The sequence below is a fragment of the Liolophura sinensis genome, chromosome 13, assembly GCF_032854445.1.
Source record: "Liolophura sinensis isolate JHLJ2023 chromosome 13, CUHK_Ljap_v2, whole genome shotgun sequence".
NCBI classification, from domain to species: Eukaryota; Metazoa; Mollusca; class Polyplacophora; order Chitonida; family Chitonidae; genus Liolophura; species Liolophura sinensis.
The window spans coordinates 910,189-930,807 of NC_088307.1; the positions used below are offsets into that span (position 1 = coordinate 910,189).

Below are 20,619 nucleotides of genomic sequence, written 5' to 3' on the forward strand. Positions count from 1 at the left end.
TTAACGTACAGGTATAAACTCACCCCTCAACATAAAGACCCATCTGCTAACAAACCTCATCCGTAACGTACAGCCTCACTCGTTATCGTACAAGAATAAACTCACCCCCGAACATAAAGGCCAATCTGCTAACAAACCTCATCCGTAACGTATAGCCTCACTCGTTAACGTACAGGTATAAACTCACCCCTCAACATAAAGACCTATCTGCTAACAAACCTCGCCCCTAACGTATAGCCCCACTCGTTAACGTACAGGTATAAACCCACCCCCGAACACTTAGCCTCATCTGCTAAGACACTTCACCCTTAACGTGCGATTAGCCTCACCGCTAACGGACAGCCTCGCTCGTTAACGTACATGCGTAACCTGGCCGCTAACGTAAAGCCTCACCTGCTAACAAACCTCACCCCTTACGTACAATTAGTTTCACTATTAACTTAGAGCCTCACTCGTTAAAGTGCATTCGCATTCTGACCGCTAACGTAAAACCTCATCTGCTAACAAACCTCACCCCTAACGTACAATTAGTTTCACCCCTCACGTGGAGCCTTACTCGTTAAAGTACATTCGTAATCTGACCACTAAAATAAAGTATCACCTGCTAACGTCACAGCCCCACTCATTAACGTACAGTTATAAACTCACCCCGTAACGTAAAGCAGGTTGAAATCAAGCAGGACATGGATTCGAATTGTCAACCTCACTATCTGACCAAGAGCTTATGATCTTCAGCGCGGACAGCTATAACGTGGTTATAATGACTCATTCATCCTTCTGTATTATAATTAAAGAATTCTTCAGTATGACTTCAGTAAATGGTTTTGACGAAATGAGACTGTTGCGGTTTTTAAAAATCGCCCCGAAATAATCCTTCAATCACTTTTCAAAGTTTAACTTTCAAGCCTTTTAAAACTTTATGGACTAGTTTCTGTAGTTGATAAAGAGTCCACAAATTTGAATTCAAGCCCTGGGACTGCTGTTGTTATTGGCTTCGTCTTGAGACCATGGTGTGTTGCCAGAATAGTCCAGCACATTCTTCAGGAGGTCAACCAAGTCCACAAGAAGTTCACGAAACTTCCAATCGCTCGTTTGCAGTTTCTCTGCGTATTTTCCAAGTACTTGTGAAATTTCGGGCACTTGTAACAAAGCGTCCAGTTCGTTCTTCAATTGAAATTTACACGGGAAACACGCTTTCCCTTCCATATAGCTATGTGCCAAAGAGTCGCGGATTTCCTGCTTGGTGGGATCGAAGCGACAAGAATCGTTACAGAATTCAGGGAACGACGTGAATCCAGGAAAGACGAAGAGGGAGATTCTTGACCCTCGTGTGCCGAAGCCGTCCGGCCACAAAGATTTGCCCAGAAGCATGAAAACCTCAACGACTCTAGCTTGAGGTTCATTTCCTAGCCACTTCTCACGATCATTGTAATGTTCCATTAGGAAGAATATAGCGTTCTTCAACAAATACGGTGGTACGCAAGGTTCCCAGGAATCGTTCACTAGCACTAGAGGAAAGAATAGCGCGACAAGAGTTTTACAGTAGCACAGACATTCCACGACGCCACTGAATTCTCCATATTGCAGCAGCTGATCCTTCTCTGCCAATGCTAAGGAGATTCTACGGGTTTTACCCGACGCTTCACCCGGGACCAGAGCGAAAACTTTCTTGTCGTATTTTTGCAAAGTTGCAACAAGGTGGTTCCACAATGGAAGTTTTATTACATCATCTGGATTGTCCATGATCAACGGCAATACTTTATTGCAGGAAATGGGCAACGCTAAGCTGATGTCAAAGCGGACTTCCACTTTGTCTGATGACGCTTCTTGAGTAAGGTGAATTCGAGTGACAAAGGTTTTGGTTTCAGCGGACACAAATGTCCAGCCAGGCCGCAAAAAGCTTTTCATCGCATCCAAGACGGTAATAATGAGGTGCTCGCCGCTCTCCCCACTCACAGCGTCCCTGAACTGATCACCATTGTCCACATCATGTTGATCGTACACTAAACCCAGACGAATGTACTCGTTCTGGGTGTCCTCCAGTACGCTGATCTCCTTCACAGACTGCTCGAGAGAGGGTAGAAGGACAACCAAATCAAATTCATCTGGACTGATGATCTTGGTTCCGTCAGCGATACTGCCAGCCACAAGAATCTGCACGTCTTTGAACGCCTTGTAGGTTCTCTGTAGAAACCATTGCGTGTCCTCGGCCATTCTGTTGACGTCATCGCACGTGTGCATGTTCTCTCCTCCCGCTGCGGCCTCGCGCATTCGGCGGACGACGTTTGCCAGAGATTTTCGGCAAACCGATTGCGGTGTAGTTGTGCTCTCCTCCACTGGCACGGGATTCGTCACCGTGCTTAAATCAAACTGATGGACAGTCACGCGCTGCGATCGTTCCTTCTCGAGTAGAGGGCTCTTGGGTGAGCATTCGTGTGACTTCGACCTCATGACGGCTTGGTTTGACCTTTGAGTGGGTGACCTTGACCTGCGGAAGGATCTCAAGTTTGAAAAGGTTCTCTGTAACCGGTCTTTCGGTGAGGATTTTGGAGAAAGAGAGTTCACGTTATGTTTTGTTTTCATACTGTTCACTAAATCTTGGAGTCTCTGGCGGAGGTGAGCATCCATCTGCTCTTTCTCACATGCCTTCTTCAGCCTTTTGATCATTTGTTCGAACTCGCTTTTCTGGAAACCAATTTCTCGACCCATGACACTGTCTGCCAACAAAATTATCATGATTACAACATTTTATGCCTCCCAATCAACATCCTGGCTTTCTAATTCGTAAATACTGTCTTAAATTACATCCATACACAAGGAAACAGCATGGCTAGAATCCAATTAACACTGCATTTTCCAAAATCATGTATTCAAATTAAAGGACAATACAGTTCACATCATCCTTCAGCAATAAGTTCACAATAAGTAAGCCATTCCGCATCCTATAATTTATATACCGTGATTATTATATTTGTAATAAGTGTTATAACTTATTTATTTATTTATTTATTTGATTGGTGTTTTACGCCGTACTCAAGAATATTTCACTTATACAACGGCGGCCAGCATTATGGTGGGAGGAAACCGGGCAGAGACCGGGGGAAACCCACGACCATCCGCAGGTTGATGGAAGACCTTCCCACGTACGGCCGGAGAGGAAGCCAGCATGAGCTGGACTTGAACTCACAGCGACCGCACTCCTGGGTCATTGCGCTGCGCTAGCGCGCTAACCAGCTGAGAGTGTTATAAGAGAAGTATAATAACTAAGGTATACTAATCAAAGTGTAATAACCAAAATGTACCAATGAACGTGTAATAAAGAAAGAATAGCAAAAAAATTAATAATCAAGGTGTAACACTGAAAGACTAATAATTAAAACGTAACAACGAACGAGAAATAATTAAGGTGGAATAACGAAGGTGTAATAACAACCGTGTTATATTCATGGTAAGGAAATTGTGATATTTTACAAGCAATTACACTTACCTTTTAATATAATGAGATGTAATAATAAAACTGGAAAAATAAAATGGTAATAACCCAGGAGTGATAGCAAAAGAGTAATAATAAAAAATAAATAAATAAAGTTTAATAACTAAGGTGCTGGTGTAATAACCAAGGTTCTAGTGTAATAACCAAGGTGCTAGTGTAATGACCAAGCTGCCGGTGTAATAATTCGCAATCGCTTGCTTTGTGAGAGCACATGCCTTACACTTAGAGCTGAAGGAATGAGCATCTCATACCAATCGCTTGCGCTATTAAAAGCTTACCTGAATCTCGTATTTCCATGGCAACGAACCAGTCTTCGTTCGGCCATTTAGGTCTCTTGTACACGGGAACGTAAACGTCACCCCCGGCCAGAATACTGCTGCTCTGCCCCATTACGAATCTGAAATACAAGCCAAAATGATACAACTGCAGCGCGTTAGCTCCTAAAATCGGGGGATGGTAAGCCGACGGAGGCAATGTTCCCAGCTATTGGGGCGGATTTTCCTCTAAACCTGTAGGCGTACCCAGCTTCCGCTGTTAACAGTCCCGCTCCTAGTGAAATATACAAAGAGTGTAAGACAATGGCAGAGAAGTAATCCAAGGTAAATAAGTACTGCTTTTCGTTTTCAGTCGATTTTATAAAAGATGGTATGTACACGCAGAAATATTACAAACCCCCAGAGTGGTTTCTGAAACCTGAAACTGATGGGCGTATAGGAATCAAAACTTCCGGAGAGCTGGTTTTACAGGTGTGGTCTCTTTATAGCGTGATTCATTCTTCATGGCGATGGTAGTCTTGCATTTTTTTAATCACGGCAATATGTGGTAAGGCCTGACTCAGAGGCTGATCGCTGACTGAATGTTTTCCCCCACGGGAAACAAAGAGCGCGGCGGAGTGATATGTGAGTTAGGGTAAAACAACAAACACAAGGGATACTCCTTTATCACGTAACACGCTCAGTCCCGAATTACGTTTGGGGTTTTAAGCCGTGCTATGAGGAAGCAGACTGTCGCCTACATGTACACGTAGGCTGTCGTATGTAGCATACGCGTTTCCTTTTCGCATTTCAGTTGTCATCCAGCACATTGATTGCAGTTCAGTACATGTGCTGTCGTATTAGAGAACGCGGACATCCGGGCACTTGCTATTTTACTCGTGCCTACAGGAGACATGGCAGTGAAAATACATGTACTTTATAAATTACACGGGGGTTAATAAAAAAACTTTGCTTCACGGCTTCCTAAGTCCAAAGCTATGTTTTGCTGACGTTCACAGGTTACAAGTACCGCTTACGCATGCTTTGCAGAAGGTTCTGTTATCTAAAACAACATAATTTCCAACTATTATCAGGCAACGTTTCATTGTTGTCCATTCCCGTCATCATTGCATGCCATTTTATCTTTTACCTCGTTGATTGCTAGCTACTGCCCCAAGCAAGTGAAGTACCCAGATGTATGGTATAGAATATAGATTGTTGTATACATGTAGACTGTCGTCTAGAATATAGATTGTTGTATACATGTAGACTGTCGTCTAGAATATAGATTGTTGTGTACATGTAGACTGTCGTCTAGAATATAGATTGTTGTATACATGTAGACTCTCGTCTAGAATATAGATTGTTGTATACATGTAGACTGTCGTCTAGAATATAGATCGTTGTATACATGTAGACTGTCGTCTAGAATATAGATTGTTGTGTACATGTAGACTGTCGTCTAGAATATAGACTGTTGTATACATGTAGACTCTCGTCTAGAATATAGACTGTTGGATACATGTAGACTGTCGTCTAGAATATAGATTGTTGTATACATGTAGACTGTCGTCTAGAATATAGATTGTTGTATACATGTAGACTGTCGTCTAGAATATAGATTGTTGTATACATGTAGATTGTCGTCTAGAATATAGCTTGTTGTATACATGTAAACTGTCGTCTAGAATATAGACTGTTGGATACATGTAGACTCTCGTCTAGAATATAGATTGTTGTGTACATGTAGACTGTCGTCTAGAATATAGATTGTTGTATACATGTAGACTGTCGTCTAGAATATAGACTGTTGGATACATGTAGACTGTCGTCTAGAATATAGATTGTTGTATACATGTAGACTCTCGTCTAGAATATAGATTGTTGTATACATGTAGACTGTCGTCTATAATATAGATTGCTGTATACATGTAGACTGTCGTCTAGAATATAGATTGTTGTATACATGTAGACTGTCGTCTAGAATATAGATTGTTGTATACATGTAGGCTGTCGTCTAGAATATAGATTGTTGTATACATGTAGACTGTCGTCTGGAATATAGACTGTTGGATACATGTAGAATGTCGTCTGGAATATAGATTGTTGTATACATGTAGACTGTCGTCTAGAATACAGATTGTTGTATACATGTAGGCTGTCGTCTAGAATATAGATTGTTGTATACATGTAGGCTGTCGTCTAGAATATAGATTGTTGTGTACATGTAGACTCTCGTCTAGAATATAGATTGTTGTGTACATGTGGACTGTTGTCTAGAATATAGATTGTTGTGTACATGTAGACTGTCGTCTAAAATATAGACTGTTGGGTACATGTATACTGTCGTCTAGAATATAGATTGTTGTATACATGTAGACTGTCGTCTGGAATATAGACTGTTGGATACATGTAGACTGTCGTCTGGAATATAGCCTGTTGGATACATGTAGACTGTCATCTAGACTATGGATTGTTGTACATTCATGTAGCATGTTGACTGTCGTCTATAATATAGATTGTTGTATACATGTAGACTCTCGTCTAGAATATAGATCGTTGTATACATGTAGACTCTCGTCTAGAATATAGATTGTTGTGTACATGTAGACTGTCGTCTAGAATATAGACTGTTGTATACATGTAGACTGTCGTCTAGAATATAGATTGTTGTATACATGTAGACTGTCGTCTAGAATATAGATTGTTGTGTACATGTAGACTGTCGTCTAAAATATGGACTGTTGGATACATGTATACTGTCGTCTAGAATATAGATTGTTGTATACATGTAGACTGTCGTCTGGAATATAGACTGTTGGATACATGTAGACTGTCGTCTGGAATATGGATTGTTGTACATTCATGTAGCATGTTGACTGTCGTCTATAATATAGATTGTTGTATACATGTAGACTCTCGTCTAGAATATAGGTTGTGGCGGTAGGCCACAATCGTTCTGTGTTGATCTCTGGTGACAAATGACGGTCGGCCACAATCGTTGTGTGTCGATCCCTGGTGACAAATGACGGTAGGCCACAATCGTTGTGTGTCAATCCCTGATGACAAATGACGGTAGGCCAAAACCGTTGTGTGCCGATCCCTGGTAACAAATGGCAGTCGGCCACAATCGCTGTGTGTCGATCCCTGGTGACAAATGACGGTAGGCCACAATCGTTGTGTCCCGATCCCTGGTGACAAATGACGGTTGGCCACAATCGTTGTGTGCCGATCCCTGGTGACAAATGACAGTAGGCCACAATCGTTTTGTGCCGATCCCTAGTGACAAATGGCGGTTGGCCACAATCCTTGTGTGCCGATCCCTAGGGACAAATGACGGTAGGACACAATCGTTGTGTGCCGATCCCTGGTGAGAAATGGCGGACGGCCAAAACCGTTGTATGCCGATCCCTGGTGACAAATGGCGGTCGGCGACAATCGTATAGCCGTAGCTTGTTTTATATACATATTAATAAATACATATTACTCTATTTAATATTGTATGGCTCAGTTTAACCCCATTTAGTATTTATTTTCCTACATACTGCTGTATTTAAGGTTGTATTTCCCTATTTGAAGTCACTGACCAGCTAAACGCCATTTTGGTAGTTTTACAACCGCATATCATAGCCATAGATGTCTAATATACACTTCTCGGCATATAACATCATCCAGGCGTCTGGCGCATTCCGGCATTCTCTGGCTACCCTACCACCCTTCCAAATATCATACTCTCCTATACCGTACATCACGCCAAGGAACATTTTTTGGGGTGTAATTCTACAGCAATGATGCTCAGATGAATTGCTATCAGCGTCAGTGTTATATTACAATCTATAATTCTGTAGCGATGCTAGAGGTCGTGTCAGTTGATACTACTTAAGCATTTACATGAACAGTTAGAAAAAAATCCTAACTGAGACAAATTATGAGGCTGTATTTCGCCGGTTACGTGTAAACATTGGTCATCTGTCACAGTCGTCGTGTTCTGGTTTTATTCTCCAAGCTGTAAATTTGTACAAATCACACATGTATACATGTACACTGTAATTCTTCTCATTTTCACGACTGATATAATAGTTGAGTTAATAACAAAAAAAATTCTCTCACAGAATTTTGAAAAAGTAAAGATATGGATATCTTGAAAATTGGATGGATTAACAAGGTGAGAAAAGATCAGCTGTGAACTCCTCTCTCCAGATCCTGATGGCGAGCGTTTGACAGGGTCTCCATTAAGCAATGATGACGTCACACATTGTTTCGAATGGCACAGCATTCGACACACTGCACGGATTTGTATGCAAAATGTACATACAGTTTTCAAATCTACACCATTACATTAAAAATCTTCCGCCTAGAACATCTGATGCATCTTTTCGACATCACTGAAATATGTTGGCTGCTTCTCTTTGCATGAATCCATCCTAATTTGGTACTTTTTATACTTTCTTAGCTCTCTGGTTGTTTGTGTTGATCGTTGGTTTGCCATTATTGATCCATGTCCTCCATTTTGGTTGCTGGCTGGTATATACATATCTGTTTTGATACCAGTATCAACCCTTCAGTAAAGCAGTTTCTAACAAATCTCTTCAAGAGCCAATAGTTTCACAAATACTATAGTTTCACAAATACGAGTGAAGCTCTTATGCCTAAAGTACTCTGCCGATAGGTAGTTGAATGGCCGGACAACGCAACAGAGGCTTTTGTTTACGTTAGGCCACGTTTGGAGATTAGAATGAACACTATCCCAAAGGTGCACATAACTTAGCGCACACAGGCAGTACATACTCCACGGATTAAGCTGCATGGTTAACATCCAAGCCCCTGTCTCCTGCCCTCGAGGGAGATTGATTGGAGGGTTTTATCCACCACCAGCCCCACCCCTTCAACCCCAACCTCAACCCCCTCTCCGCCACCCCCACCTTCCCTGTAAAACTTTTGACAGGATATATTGATTATACGCCTCACAGAGGGATTTAATTGCTATGTACATAAATGGTGTTCGTACCTCTATAAGAGAACAAAATCGGCTGTATAATATGGGGATTGTTATATTGACATTACAGGCTCGAGATCGAAGAGGCCCTGCCGCGACGGGCAACCCTGCTGCTACTGGTAACAACTGTACAGTATGTTGTATAGCTTAGCCACTACTAGTAATGCACTATACAGTATGTCGTATAGCACAGCTACTACTGGTAACAATAATACAGTATGTCGTACAGCATAGCTACTACTGGTAACAACTATACAGTATGTCGTATAGCACAGCTACTACTGGTAATGCACTATACAGTATGTCGTATAGCACAGCCACTACTGGTAATGCACTGTACAGTATGCCGTATAACACAGCTACTACTGGCAACAACTATACAGTATGTCGTGTAGCACAGCTACTACTAGTAACAACTATACAGTATGTCGTATAGCACAGCCACTACTGGTAATGCACTGTACAGTATGTCGTATAACACAGCTACTACTGGCAACAACTATACAGTATGTCGTATAGCACAGCTACTATGGTAACAACTATACAGTATGTCGTATAACACACCTACTACTGGTAATGCACTATACAGTATGTCGTATAGCACAACTACTACTGGTAACAACTATACAGTATGTCGTATAGAACAGCTGCTACTGGTAACAACTATACAGTATGTCGTATAGCACAGCCATTACTGGTAATGCACTACAGAGCATGTCGTATAACACACCTACTACTGGTAACAACTATACAGTATGTCGTATAGCACAGCTACTACTTGTAATGCACTGTACAGTATGTCGTATAACACACCTACTACTGGTAACAACTATACAGTATGTCGTACAGCACAGCTACTACTGGTAACAACTACACAGTATGTCGTATAGCACAGCTATTACTGGTAACAACTATACAGTATGTCGTATAGCACAGCTACTACTGGTAATGCACTGTACAGCATGTCGTATAACACACCTACTACTGGCAACAACTATACAGTATGTCGTATAGCACAGCTACTACTTGTAATGCACTGTACAGTATGTCGTATAACACACCTACTACTGGTAATGCAGTATACAGTATGTCGTATAGCACAGCTACTACTGGTAATGCAGTATACAGAATGTCGTATAGCACAGCTACTACTGGTAACAACTATACAGTATGTCGTATAGCACAGCTACTACTGGTAACAACTATACAGTATGTCGTATAGCACAGCCACTACTGGTAAAAACTACACAGTATATCGTATAGCATAGCTACTACTGGTAATGCACTATACAGTATGTCGTATAACACACCTACTACTGGTAGTAACTATACAGTACATGGTGCTTAATCCGCCTTCTACTGCTAACAGCTGTACAGTACATGGTGTTTAATCCGCCTTCTACTGCTAACAGCTGTACAGTACATGGTGTTTAATCCGCCTTCTGCTGCTAACAGCTGTACAGTACATCATGTTTAATCCACCTTCTACTGCTAACAGCTGTACAGTACATGGTGTTTAATCCGCCTTCTACTGCTAACAGCTATACAGTACATGGTGTTTAATCCGCCTTCTACTGCTAACAGCTGTACAGTACATGGTGTTTAATCCGCATTCTACTGCTAACAGCTGTACAGTACATGGTGTTTAATCCGCCTTCTAATGCTAACAGCTGTACAGTACATGGTGTTTAATCCGCCTTCTACTGCTAACAGCTATACAGTACATGGTGTTTAATCCGCCTTCTACTGCTAACAGCTGTACAGTACATGGTGTTTAATCCGCCTTCAACTGCTAACAGCTGTACAGTACATGGTGTTTAATCCGCCTTCTACTGCTAACGCCTGTACAGTACATGGTGTTTAATCCTCCTTCTACTGCTAACACCTGTACAGTACATGGTGTTTATTCCGCCCTCCACTGTTAACACCTGTACAGTACATGGTGTTTAATCCTCCTTCTACTGCTAACACCTGTACAGTACATGGTGTTTAATCCGCTCTCTACTACTAACACCTGTACAGTACATGGTGTTTAATCCGCCTTTTGCTGCTAACACCTGCACAGTACATGGTGTTTAATCCGCCCTCTACTACTAACAGCTGTACAGTACATGGTTTCTAATCTACCTTCTATTGCTAACAGCTGTACAGTACATGGTATTTAATCCGCCCTCTACTGCTAACAGCTGTACAGTACATGGTGTTTAATCCGCCCTCTACTACTATCAGCTGTACAGTACATGGTGCTTAATCATCCTGCTACTGCTAACAGCTGTACAGTACATCCTGTTTAATCGCCCTTTACTGCTAACAGCTGTACAGTACATGGTGTTTAATCCGCCTTCTACTGCTAACAGCTGTACGGTACATGGTGTTCAATCCGCCGTCTACTGCTAACACCTGTACAGTACATGGTGCTTAATCCTCCTTCTACTGCTAACACCTGCACAGTACATCGCGTTTAATCGCCCTCTACTGCTAACAGCTGTACAGTACATGGTGCTTAATCCTCCTTCTATTGCTAACAGCTGTACGGTACATGGTGTTCAATCCACCCTCTACTACTAACAGCTGTACAGTACATGGTGCTTAATCCTCTTTCTACTGCTAACAGCTGTACGGTACATGGTGTTCAATCCACCCTCTACTACTAACAGCTGTACAGTACATGGTGCTTAATCCTCCTTCTACTGTTAACACCTGCACAGTACATCGTGTTTAATCCACCCTCTACTACTAACACCTGTACAGTACATGGTGTTTAATCCTCCTTCTACTACTAACAGTTGTACAGTACATGGTATTTAATCCGCCCTCTACTGCTAACAACTGTACAGTACATGGTGTTTAATCCGCCTTCTACTGCTAACACCTGTACAGTACATGATGTTTAATCGCCTACTACTGCTAACAGCTGTACAGTACATGGTATTTAATCCGCCTTCTACTGCTAACAACTGTACAGTACACGGTATTTAATCCGCCCTCTACTGCTAATAGCTGTACAGCACATCGTGTTTACTCCACCTTCTACTGCTAACAGCTATACAGTACAGTGTTGTTAATCCGTATTCACAACTTTCTACATGTACTGGTAGCAGCTAAACGCGCACAGTGCAGCGTATTTCACCACTTTCTACATGTACTGGTAGCAGCTAATCGCGCACAGTGCAGCGTATTTCACCACTTTCTACATGTACTGGTAACAGCTACACGTGCACAGTGCAGCGTATTTCGCCACTTTCTACATGTACTGGTAGCAACTAAACGCGCACGCTGCAGCGCATTTCTCTACTTTCTACATGTACTGGTAGCAGCTAAAAGCGCACAGGGAAGCGTATTTAACCACTTTCTACATGTACTGGTAGCAGCTACACGCGCACAGTGCAGCGTATTTCACCACTTTCTACATGTACTGGTAACAGCTACACGCGCACAGTGCAGCGTATTTCTTCACTTTCTGCATGTACTGGCAACAGCTACACGCTCAAAGTGCAGCGTGTTTCTCCACTTTCTGCATGTACTGGTAGCAGCTAAACGCGCACAGAATAGCGTATTTCTCCACTTTCTACATGTACTGGTAACAGTTACACGCGGACAGTACAGCGTATTTCTCCACTTTCTACATGTACTGGTAACAGCTACACGCGCACAGTGCAGCGTATTTCTCCACTTTCTACATGTACTGGTAGCAGCTACACGCGCACAGTGCAGCGTATTTCTCTACTTTCTGCATGTACTGGTAGCAGCTACACGCGCACAGTGCAGCGTATTTCTCCACTTTCTGCATGTACTGGTAGCAGCTACACGCGCACAGTGCAGCGTATTTCTCCACTTTCTACATGTACTGGTAACAACTACACACGCACAGTGCAGCGTATTTCTCCACTTTCTACATGTACTGGTAACAACTACACGCGCACAGTGCAGCGTATTTCTCCACTTTCTACATGTACCAGTAACAGCTACATGTAAACAGTACGAAGCATTTAATCTGCCATGAAACTAAATTTTGCGTGTTGGATAAATCAAAGGTATGACTGTAGACCGCTGTAAATGCACCTGATAGTGCATGACTGCATACATAGTGCATGGCAGTATACATTTACTCACCAACTGTGCAAAATATTACACGGTAGTGTATACATATAGTTACTGATAACATCAGGCCCCACGTCATGCTATAGTTGCGATACAACGTCACACACCGATCAACATACAAAGCGGACTGCCCTTTGCGTATAGGGTCCATCTTCACATACTTGTTAACGATGTTAAAATATATCGAACCGTGCCTAATAATTAATCAAGAGTTTTTATCCGTGTAGAAACTATGTGATGATATGGAATCCAGCTTGTTTTGTGCATGATAATTAAGAAGTTGCGATGCCCAAACGATCCCTTATTTTCTTCACTGAGCCTCAAACACGGCAGCTGACGAGACGAAATGGCCATAGCGTCTGTAATCTTTGTCATATTATTTAATCTATTACATGTTTCATATAACGGATTTTCAAGCTTCGAATGAGGTTTTAATTCAGAGGGTCTGTATGTTTATCTAGTTTTCTCCAGGCTGAGGCTCTGGGTGATGCGCTCCCCCGCCCACACCATATACTAACCGACCCTGTAAACCCATATAAATTACATAGTCTCCAATACTGATTTAACACACAAATCAAACAATAAAATGGTAAGAGGAATAAGATAATGAGAAATGAGTTACAACATTCTAATCATTCGGGTATTACAGTAACCAAATAGAGTCTACAGAAAGAATAAAGCATGGACGATGAAGAAAGTTAAACACAACGAGTTACCGGCATTGACTTGAGGGGATAAAAAGGCCCTTGTTAGATTTGAACCTGCAACCCCAGAAAGATGAAGAATAGCTTGCACATGTAAGACAGCGGGCATGTGGGCATGTACTAAACATTTCATTACGGGCTATACGACATAGGTTCGGATCCATCTCTGACAGGCTAGGCTGCGGTTCTCAGTTAGGAGGGGTCTCAGATACCGGCCAAAGGTTGGTAGTTTACTGTGAGCAGTGTGGTTTCATCTCTGACTGCCTGGACTGCGGTTCTCAGTCAGGAGGGGTCTCAGATACCTGTCAAAGGTTGGTAGTTTACTGCGAGCAGTGTGGTTTCATCTGACTGCCTGGACTGCGGTTATCAGTCAGGAGGAGTCTCAGATACCTGTCAAAGGTCGGTACTTTACTGCCACGTAGTCCTAATCAGGGAATAGAATCGACACCACGTTGTATATTCAGGGGAATAGAATCGACACCACGTTGTAATATTCAGGGGAATAGAATCGACACCACGTTGTTCTAATCAGGGGAATAGAACAGACACCATGTAGTAATAATTAGGGTTTAGAATTAACACCACTTCCTCACAATCAGGGTTATAAAATCCACACCAGCCTGTCATAACCACAGTCAGTCTATAGTACTGAGAAATTTCTTTCATTTCCATATGCATTAGTTTAGTTGATTGAGGCTAATCACTACTGAGTGCATATACATACTTATGTTTGTATCTACTATGAGGACGTCGACTATAAAGACAACTGAGTCGGCTATACAGCTAAGAGGTATGCAAATCAGACTATGGTTGGTGGCCGGTATACATACACGCTTTACACGCTATACAGGACTTGTATAATAACACAGTCAACAAAAACACAAGCGTACGTGTATAACATGTATGACATGTATGACGTGTATGACATGTATGACGTGTATGACATGTATGACGTGTATGACATGTATGACGTGTATGTACTGTGACGAGGCACAGAATGCCTGATGGGGAAATAGCACCGCCAGCTGTTCTATTTCCCTCCCTCAGCACAACCTAGAGCAGGGGTCGATGATATAGGATATTAGCCTAATTTTCCTGAAGGATTTCTCTAGACTGAGAGCAAAACAAAATTCTTGGCTGGGTTTATTCTATTAATCACACTAATTTATCTACAAAGCCATATATATGTTCGTCGATATCTTTTGTTTTAATTGTCACAAATTTCTAAAACATGCCAGCTGTATCCGTCGGGGGTTGTGGGTAGGGGCTCTTTGATGGACCAGCCAATTATTTTAATGTGAGACTGCCACCTGGCTAAATTTGCACAGCTGTGTAGGCATATACGATATGGCACATTATACTACATATATAGCTTTACATATTATGTTCTATATCCCGCTGGCACGTGTTGAGCTTGACTATATATGTATGTGTGCGTATAATATATAGGTCATGTAGTTGTGAACCAGTCCACACTTCACTGGCTACAGAGTCGGGAGCATGTCTCAGTTCAGCTACTCTACATTAACTGATGTCACTTAGTCGTACCCACTTGTTAGTCACAGAGGAATTTTGCTCTGTATACAACTTCAGCATTTACTCCGAAGGATGACACGCACATTGTGACCTATAGACCTGCACAACGCTATAATGAAGTTACCATCTCCACGTCTAAGCACAGATGCGTGTGTTGCACGTGCACGTGGTATAAAGTATGCGTGGCGTATTATAACCGATGTCAGTTCTCGCGCCTAACGAGATTGATCTCTGCATCTGTCTGCTAAAAGAGATTATTATATATGATTGGCCGCTGACCCCGGCTCAATTATTTATGTAGGTCAACTCGGTCGGGGTAGCGTGCAGTCGGACATGTAAGTGTACAAATGTAATATATATATATATATATATATATATATATATATATATATATATATATATATATATATATAGAAAACAGCGCTGGGAAAATCAATGCACTGCCGCATTCTAGAACATGTGTACACGAACGACCATTACATTTCACTTCGGTCGATGCGGGCATTGATTGAGGGTTGAGGGTGTATCTGGTATACAACACTGGGCCAATAACCCCTCAGCATAACCCGGTTAGTGTTCACACACTAGTACAAGTAGTATCTGTGCATACTAAGTCGTGCCACCGTGAACGTATGGAGACGAATAACGCGCTGCTCTAGTCAAAAACTGATCTAGGAGGCAGCACACGTTATAGTGTCAGAGATGTGTAGCGGTACCATGATGTACATGTATGCCTATACACCTAATAGCACTCACCAGTCAGTCGCTCTGGCTCGAAGACGGAGCTGCAGTGATCCAGCTGCTGTTTTCTCTCAGGTCCGCGCGTTGTGTGTAGTAGGCTGTGGCGATCACCCTATCCATCTCTCTTCAGCATCCATACCAATCGGATGCAGATGCTGACGCGGCTGCGCCCGAAATACCGCGTCCATGCTAGGTCACGTGATTTCCCGAATATTTAGCGCATTCCAGCATCTGTTTGGTTGGAATGGTAAACATCTCAGCACGAGATAAACTGCCTTGGTTTTCTGAAATCGCTCTGCAATCAGCACCACCATAGCATGGTCGACTTTCACCACCCATTGCGCACTATGGTCGCCTGATACCTTAGCCAGTCTTTGTTTATTTACTTTTTCTTTGACAAAGCAAGTGTAGATTCGGAGACCAGGCTTCGGATGTAGACTGACATTTATATATTTCTGTGCGGTAAAAGACGCACAGGGTATAGACATTTCATTTAGGGCTGAGTCGCAGTTGCCTGCATGTGGGTATCAAGTAATGAAGCTCCACATGAGGATGTAAACAAGGGTGTGTTATGTTCGTTCATTTGTGAGTTAACAGTCAGTTAGTTTGACGAGTATGATTTATTGATGGGTATAATTAAGCTAATGTACATATAAATGTCCAAGAGAAATCGCCAAATATCATGCCAGTAATAATACTCTTGCAAGACTGTATCCATTATGACTGAGCTATGAGACCCCGTTGCCCTCGTTTGTTTATATCACATAGGTTGAGCGGGCTTTGTGTTTAAGAGTTTTAGAATTTGGTGGCATAGTTTCAGTGAGGTATTATATTTACAATAAAATTTTGTCAAGCTGGTGTTGAGGTTTAGCTTAGATCTCACCACAGGCGAACGGAACCGGTTTCCTCCACCCACAACGGTAACGGACGCTTTACAGGTGAAAATCGCACACAATTTAGCACGTACAAAGCTGTAGCTTACCAGTCCCTGAACGCCACCAGAGCGGCTGCAAATACCAGAACAATGATAATTTTCATCTCCTGTAGATTCAGAACCTGAAGAATGTTTAGTGCAAAGTTAAACGTCAACGTCGTCCATTAATGGTTCAAATTGGTGCGACATTATACACGTAACTGATTCTGTATAGCTAGGATTCGTCGTGAAATTGACATCGTTTTGGAACGAGTCACTAGATTTAAAGGCACACCAGTCTTGGGGAGTTAGCTATGGAGACCGCCTAGCTAAATCCGGACACTAATGTTTGAAGTATTGTAAGTCCAAAGCGGATAATAAACACATTTAACCCCCGGTTATGCGCGGTTTCCTCTCACCGTAATGCTGAGAAAATAAATAAATAAATAAATAAGTACAGAAATTGGATGTTATTTACAACATGGTTGTAAGTAGCCGTATTATGCCATTTGTGATTTGGGCTCTGTTGATACGATACAAATTCCACTGCTGAAAACTGATTAAGACCAGCCCGGGTTTGGAACCAGTGACCTCAGACTCAGGCACCTAACTAATAAGCAGCTAATTAGTCTAGACCGACGATTAGGAGTCTTGCTGAATAACGTCTGCATCAATAAGAACGGAGCCCAGGTTCGAGACAAAGTGCCGTCATATGCATGAGATTTGAAAGGAAAGAAAACCATACAATAACCCTTAAGTTATTTCTGAAGAGGGATTCTGGAAACGGCACTGAACGGCCATATTTATTTTGACGTGTTTGGTATGACTCTAAAAAGTTTTCAATCTGCAATTCTTATGAGGCCTTGGGATACGACTTAGAAAGAAACCAGAAACACGAAGGATGTGTCGCGTCACTTGTACCCACGCCCATACGTCTAAAGGTAGAACATGGTTCAGGTGATGTAAGCGGAAACAATTACATCGTCGGGTTATAGAAATACTTCCCTTCTGATTGGTTAATATTGATGGAGGTGCTAACTTATTTCTTACCTTGCGCGATTTGGCTTAATTTTGAAATGCGATAACTCGGTGACGCAACATCACAAAAATGAAAAAGTATGCTTTTCTAATTGATGAATATTTGGGATAAATTATGGATACCTCAAGCAATCTTGGTCTATTTTCTGTTCCTTTAAGATGACCACATACTATACATGTAGACCGAGTCAGTGCACTCTAAATGGGATATATCTTATATGGTGTCTTCATTTTATACCATAATCCTTACAGCGCATGCGTCGCTCACTACCATTCGCTTTACATCACTGCCACCTGTAGACAAGCTTTGGACCCCATGGGACACACGTAGACTTGTTAAGGCGTAGCCTCATCCCCTATGCCTTCTCCCGGATCAACATTCATCAATAAAGTTGTTTTAGGTTTTGGTTAGAATCATTTTTTACATACTCTAGATAAAGAGAATGCATCTGTGTAAAGAACTATTAGAGACAAAGAGTGAGACGTCTTGAGTTTTCTGACATCCCTACCTGGCTCATCACCGTAATCCCCGTGACCTCGGCGTTGTTCAAGATTTCTGTACAAAATTTGCTATTGGTGGCCGTGATGTAAAGCGAAAGGTAGAGAGCGACGCACGCCCTGTCTGGAGTATGGTTTTATACCTCATCATTGGTACAGTCCTTAAAAAACATCGTCGTGTTATGACCGAAACGACTATGGAAATCCAATGTCGATGGAACGGCGTGATGATACGCTTCATCGATTCTACACCGACAGATGAGTTCGGAAAGATGTACGTGTCAATTTATTTGATTAGTTCCTCACGCCGTACTCAAGAATATTTCACTTATACGACGGCGTCCAGCAATATGATTGGAGGAAACTCAGCCCATTCGGGAAAAAACACCTATCATCTATAAACATTGTATCTGTCCAGCTTTGATGGCGGAATTAACTCCAATTAAGCGTGTTCAGGAAAACAGAATAGGCCTACAGTTGTCATTTGATATGAGATAATATGGTTAATTATGGAGTAAATCTCCTTCCTACTTACGATAGCGTGTATCGACGAATTAACTCATCCTCGCTGTCGACCGTGGAGTTCATGCCATTCATTTGTGTCCTCCGCATCTACAGGGGATTTACAGTCCCTCTTTGTAACCGGAAATAATCGACAAGGTAGACGAAGACATGGCATTTGTTTGTGACGCTTAACAAGCAGGAATGTATATGGACCCTATCTGACTGGATACGAAAAGCCTTTTTTGATATCTTTGAAGCCGGCTCCCACTCTCCCGGCAGGTTGGGTATGTCAAATACCTAGTGGTAGTTGCTCTGCAGTCCTGGTGTTGTACCAAACATTCGTAAACCAGTCGTAATGGACGATTGTGGGGTCACCTGGGCGAAGGCATCTTGTCGTTACGTGAATACAGGTTGGAGAGTCGACCCTAAAGGGGAGTAATCGCAAGAGCATGCAATTTACAAAACAACGTTAAACACACATCGCCAAAGAACGATGGAAAGATATAAAAGTAAGGACAGAGATAAGAAGTCAGTAGATTTCAGTGGTACTGGAAGGACACAATCATAAGTCTGGACGCTTGGGCTAGAACAGTAACACAAATCGCGCGTTAAGTCTGTCAACAGGGTCAGTCCTGGATCTGGTGACACCTAAGACTTTAAAAGATGAAGTTGAAGCTTCCTCGCTTGGCGCTCAGCACCAAGGGGATAGCACAACGAGTGGTTAACCCGTATCAGTACAATGACTCAGGCGGGGCGGCTTTACTTGCCTTCAGTAAGTCGTCTCAGTGAAACAGCACTAGATAAAAAAGCGGTGGAAATCCGTCCTGCAACAAGGAGGCACACTACGTGCACATGCAGTCATATGAACTCCTTAATATGACTGAGAAATTGTTAAGTACGAAGTTAAACCTCAAGCACTCACTGTTTGTAGAATGGTCGATAATGAGAAGTATGTATTTTATTTGCTCTTTTATTTCATCCAGTTGTATGTCCAAGGTGATGATTTTTTCTCAACACGATGCATATACCGTCCAAAGCCGGTTAAGCGGAATTGAACACAGTTTTGAGGGTTTCTGAAAACTCCGTACACATTTAATCACAAGAAAATTATGTTCATTGTTAAATTCAAGCAACCTAAAGTGAAGGCGTTCAGTGGAATATCTTTGATTCATGTAGGCCTACGCTAGTTTAACCATATCTAAAACATCACCACAATTTTGGTCGCCGTCGTAGGCTTATAGGTGAAATGTTGTTGAATACGGCTTGAAACACCAATGAAATAAATTAATTAAGCGTAAATAAAGACAGACCCCTGCTGCGTTGGTTAAGTAATCCGCAAAAGAATGTCATACACGGCCAATCAAATAAATGCTAAGTCCATTCGAGTCCATTCGTCCAACTAGTGATGGCTTCTTTCTGCACGGCAGATTCCAAATAGCCTACAGGCTGCTTACACAAGGGAATCGTACGCCTAAGTTGATTGTAAACAACAATCTGAATCTGGAAACTAAAAATGGCCCAACTCTGAGCAGTTTAGAATAAAATGGATGAATCACACACACCAAACGTGCCATCACCCTGTCTCGTAACAACGTTACTTTTTATTGCATTCCCGGTGAAACGTCATGAAGTCACAGAAAGACTGAACACTTGTAACCTATGGGTGTAACATCCGGTTGGTCTATTTAAAAACAACATTGCATATGATTGGTCAATTGCGTGTTCTTGACTGACAGTTCGGAAAGGTCTATTACAATCTAGCGCTATTACTAAGCCACGAGTTCATTTTGACTGGCCAAAGTAAGATAAATATGATCCATACAAACCTAAGATGTAAGTGA

General features: G+C 42.0%; 1 protein-coding gene across 3 annotated transcripts; it reads right to left on the reverse strand.

The window, feature by feature from the left end:
* Positions 1-814: 814 nt before the first annotated feature.
* LOC135480609 (uncharacterized) lies at positions 815-18,945 on the reverse strand. Of its 3 annotated transcripts, none has more exons than XM_064760489.1 (3): positions 18,810-18,945; positions 3,772-3,890; positions 815-2,717 (listed from the first exon to the last, which is right to left on the reverse strand). In XM_064760489.1, exons 1-3 carry the CDS (start codon positions 18,884-18,886, stop codon positions 964-966), a joined length of 1,950 nt encoding a protein of 649 aa, XP_064616559.1. In that variant the 5' UTR covers positions 18,887-18,945; the 3' UTR covers positions 815-963. The 3 variants fall into 3 exon arrangements, with proteins under 3 accessions (XP_064616559.1, XP_064616560.1, XP_064616561.1); XM_064760490.1 differs by lacking the exon at positions 18,810-18,945 and adding an exon at positions 15,841-15,948; XM_064760491.1 differs by lacking the exon at positions 18,810-18,945 and adding an exon at positions 4,166-4,304.
* Between the last annotated feature and the right edge of the window lie 1,674 nt (positions 18,946-20,619).

Coding starts and splice junctions, on each gene's coding strand:
- LOC135480609 (XM_064760489.1), bottom strand. CDS start 18,886: ATGCGGAGGACACAAATGAATGGCATGAACTCCACGGTCGACAGCGAG. Junction 3,891..18,809: donor ATTCGTCGATACACGCTATC/GTAAGTAGGAAG, acceptor CTTGTATTTCAG/ATTCGTAATGGGGCAGAGCA. Junction 2,718..3,771: donor CATGGAAATACGAGATTCAG/GTAAGCTTTTAA, acceptor TTTTGTTGGCAG/ACAGTGTCATGGGTCGAGAA.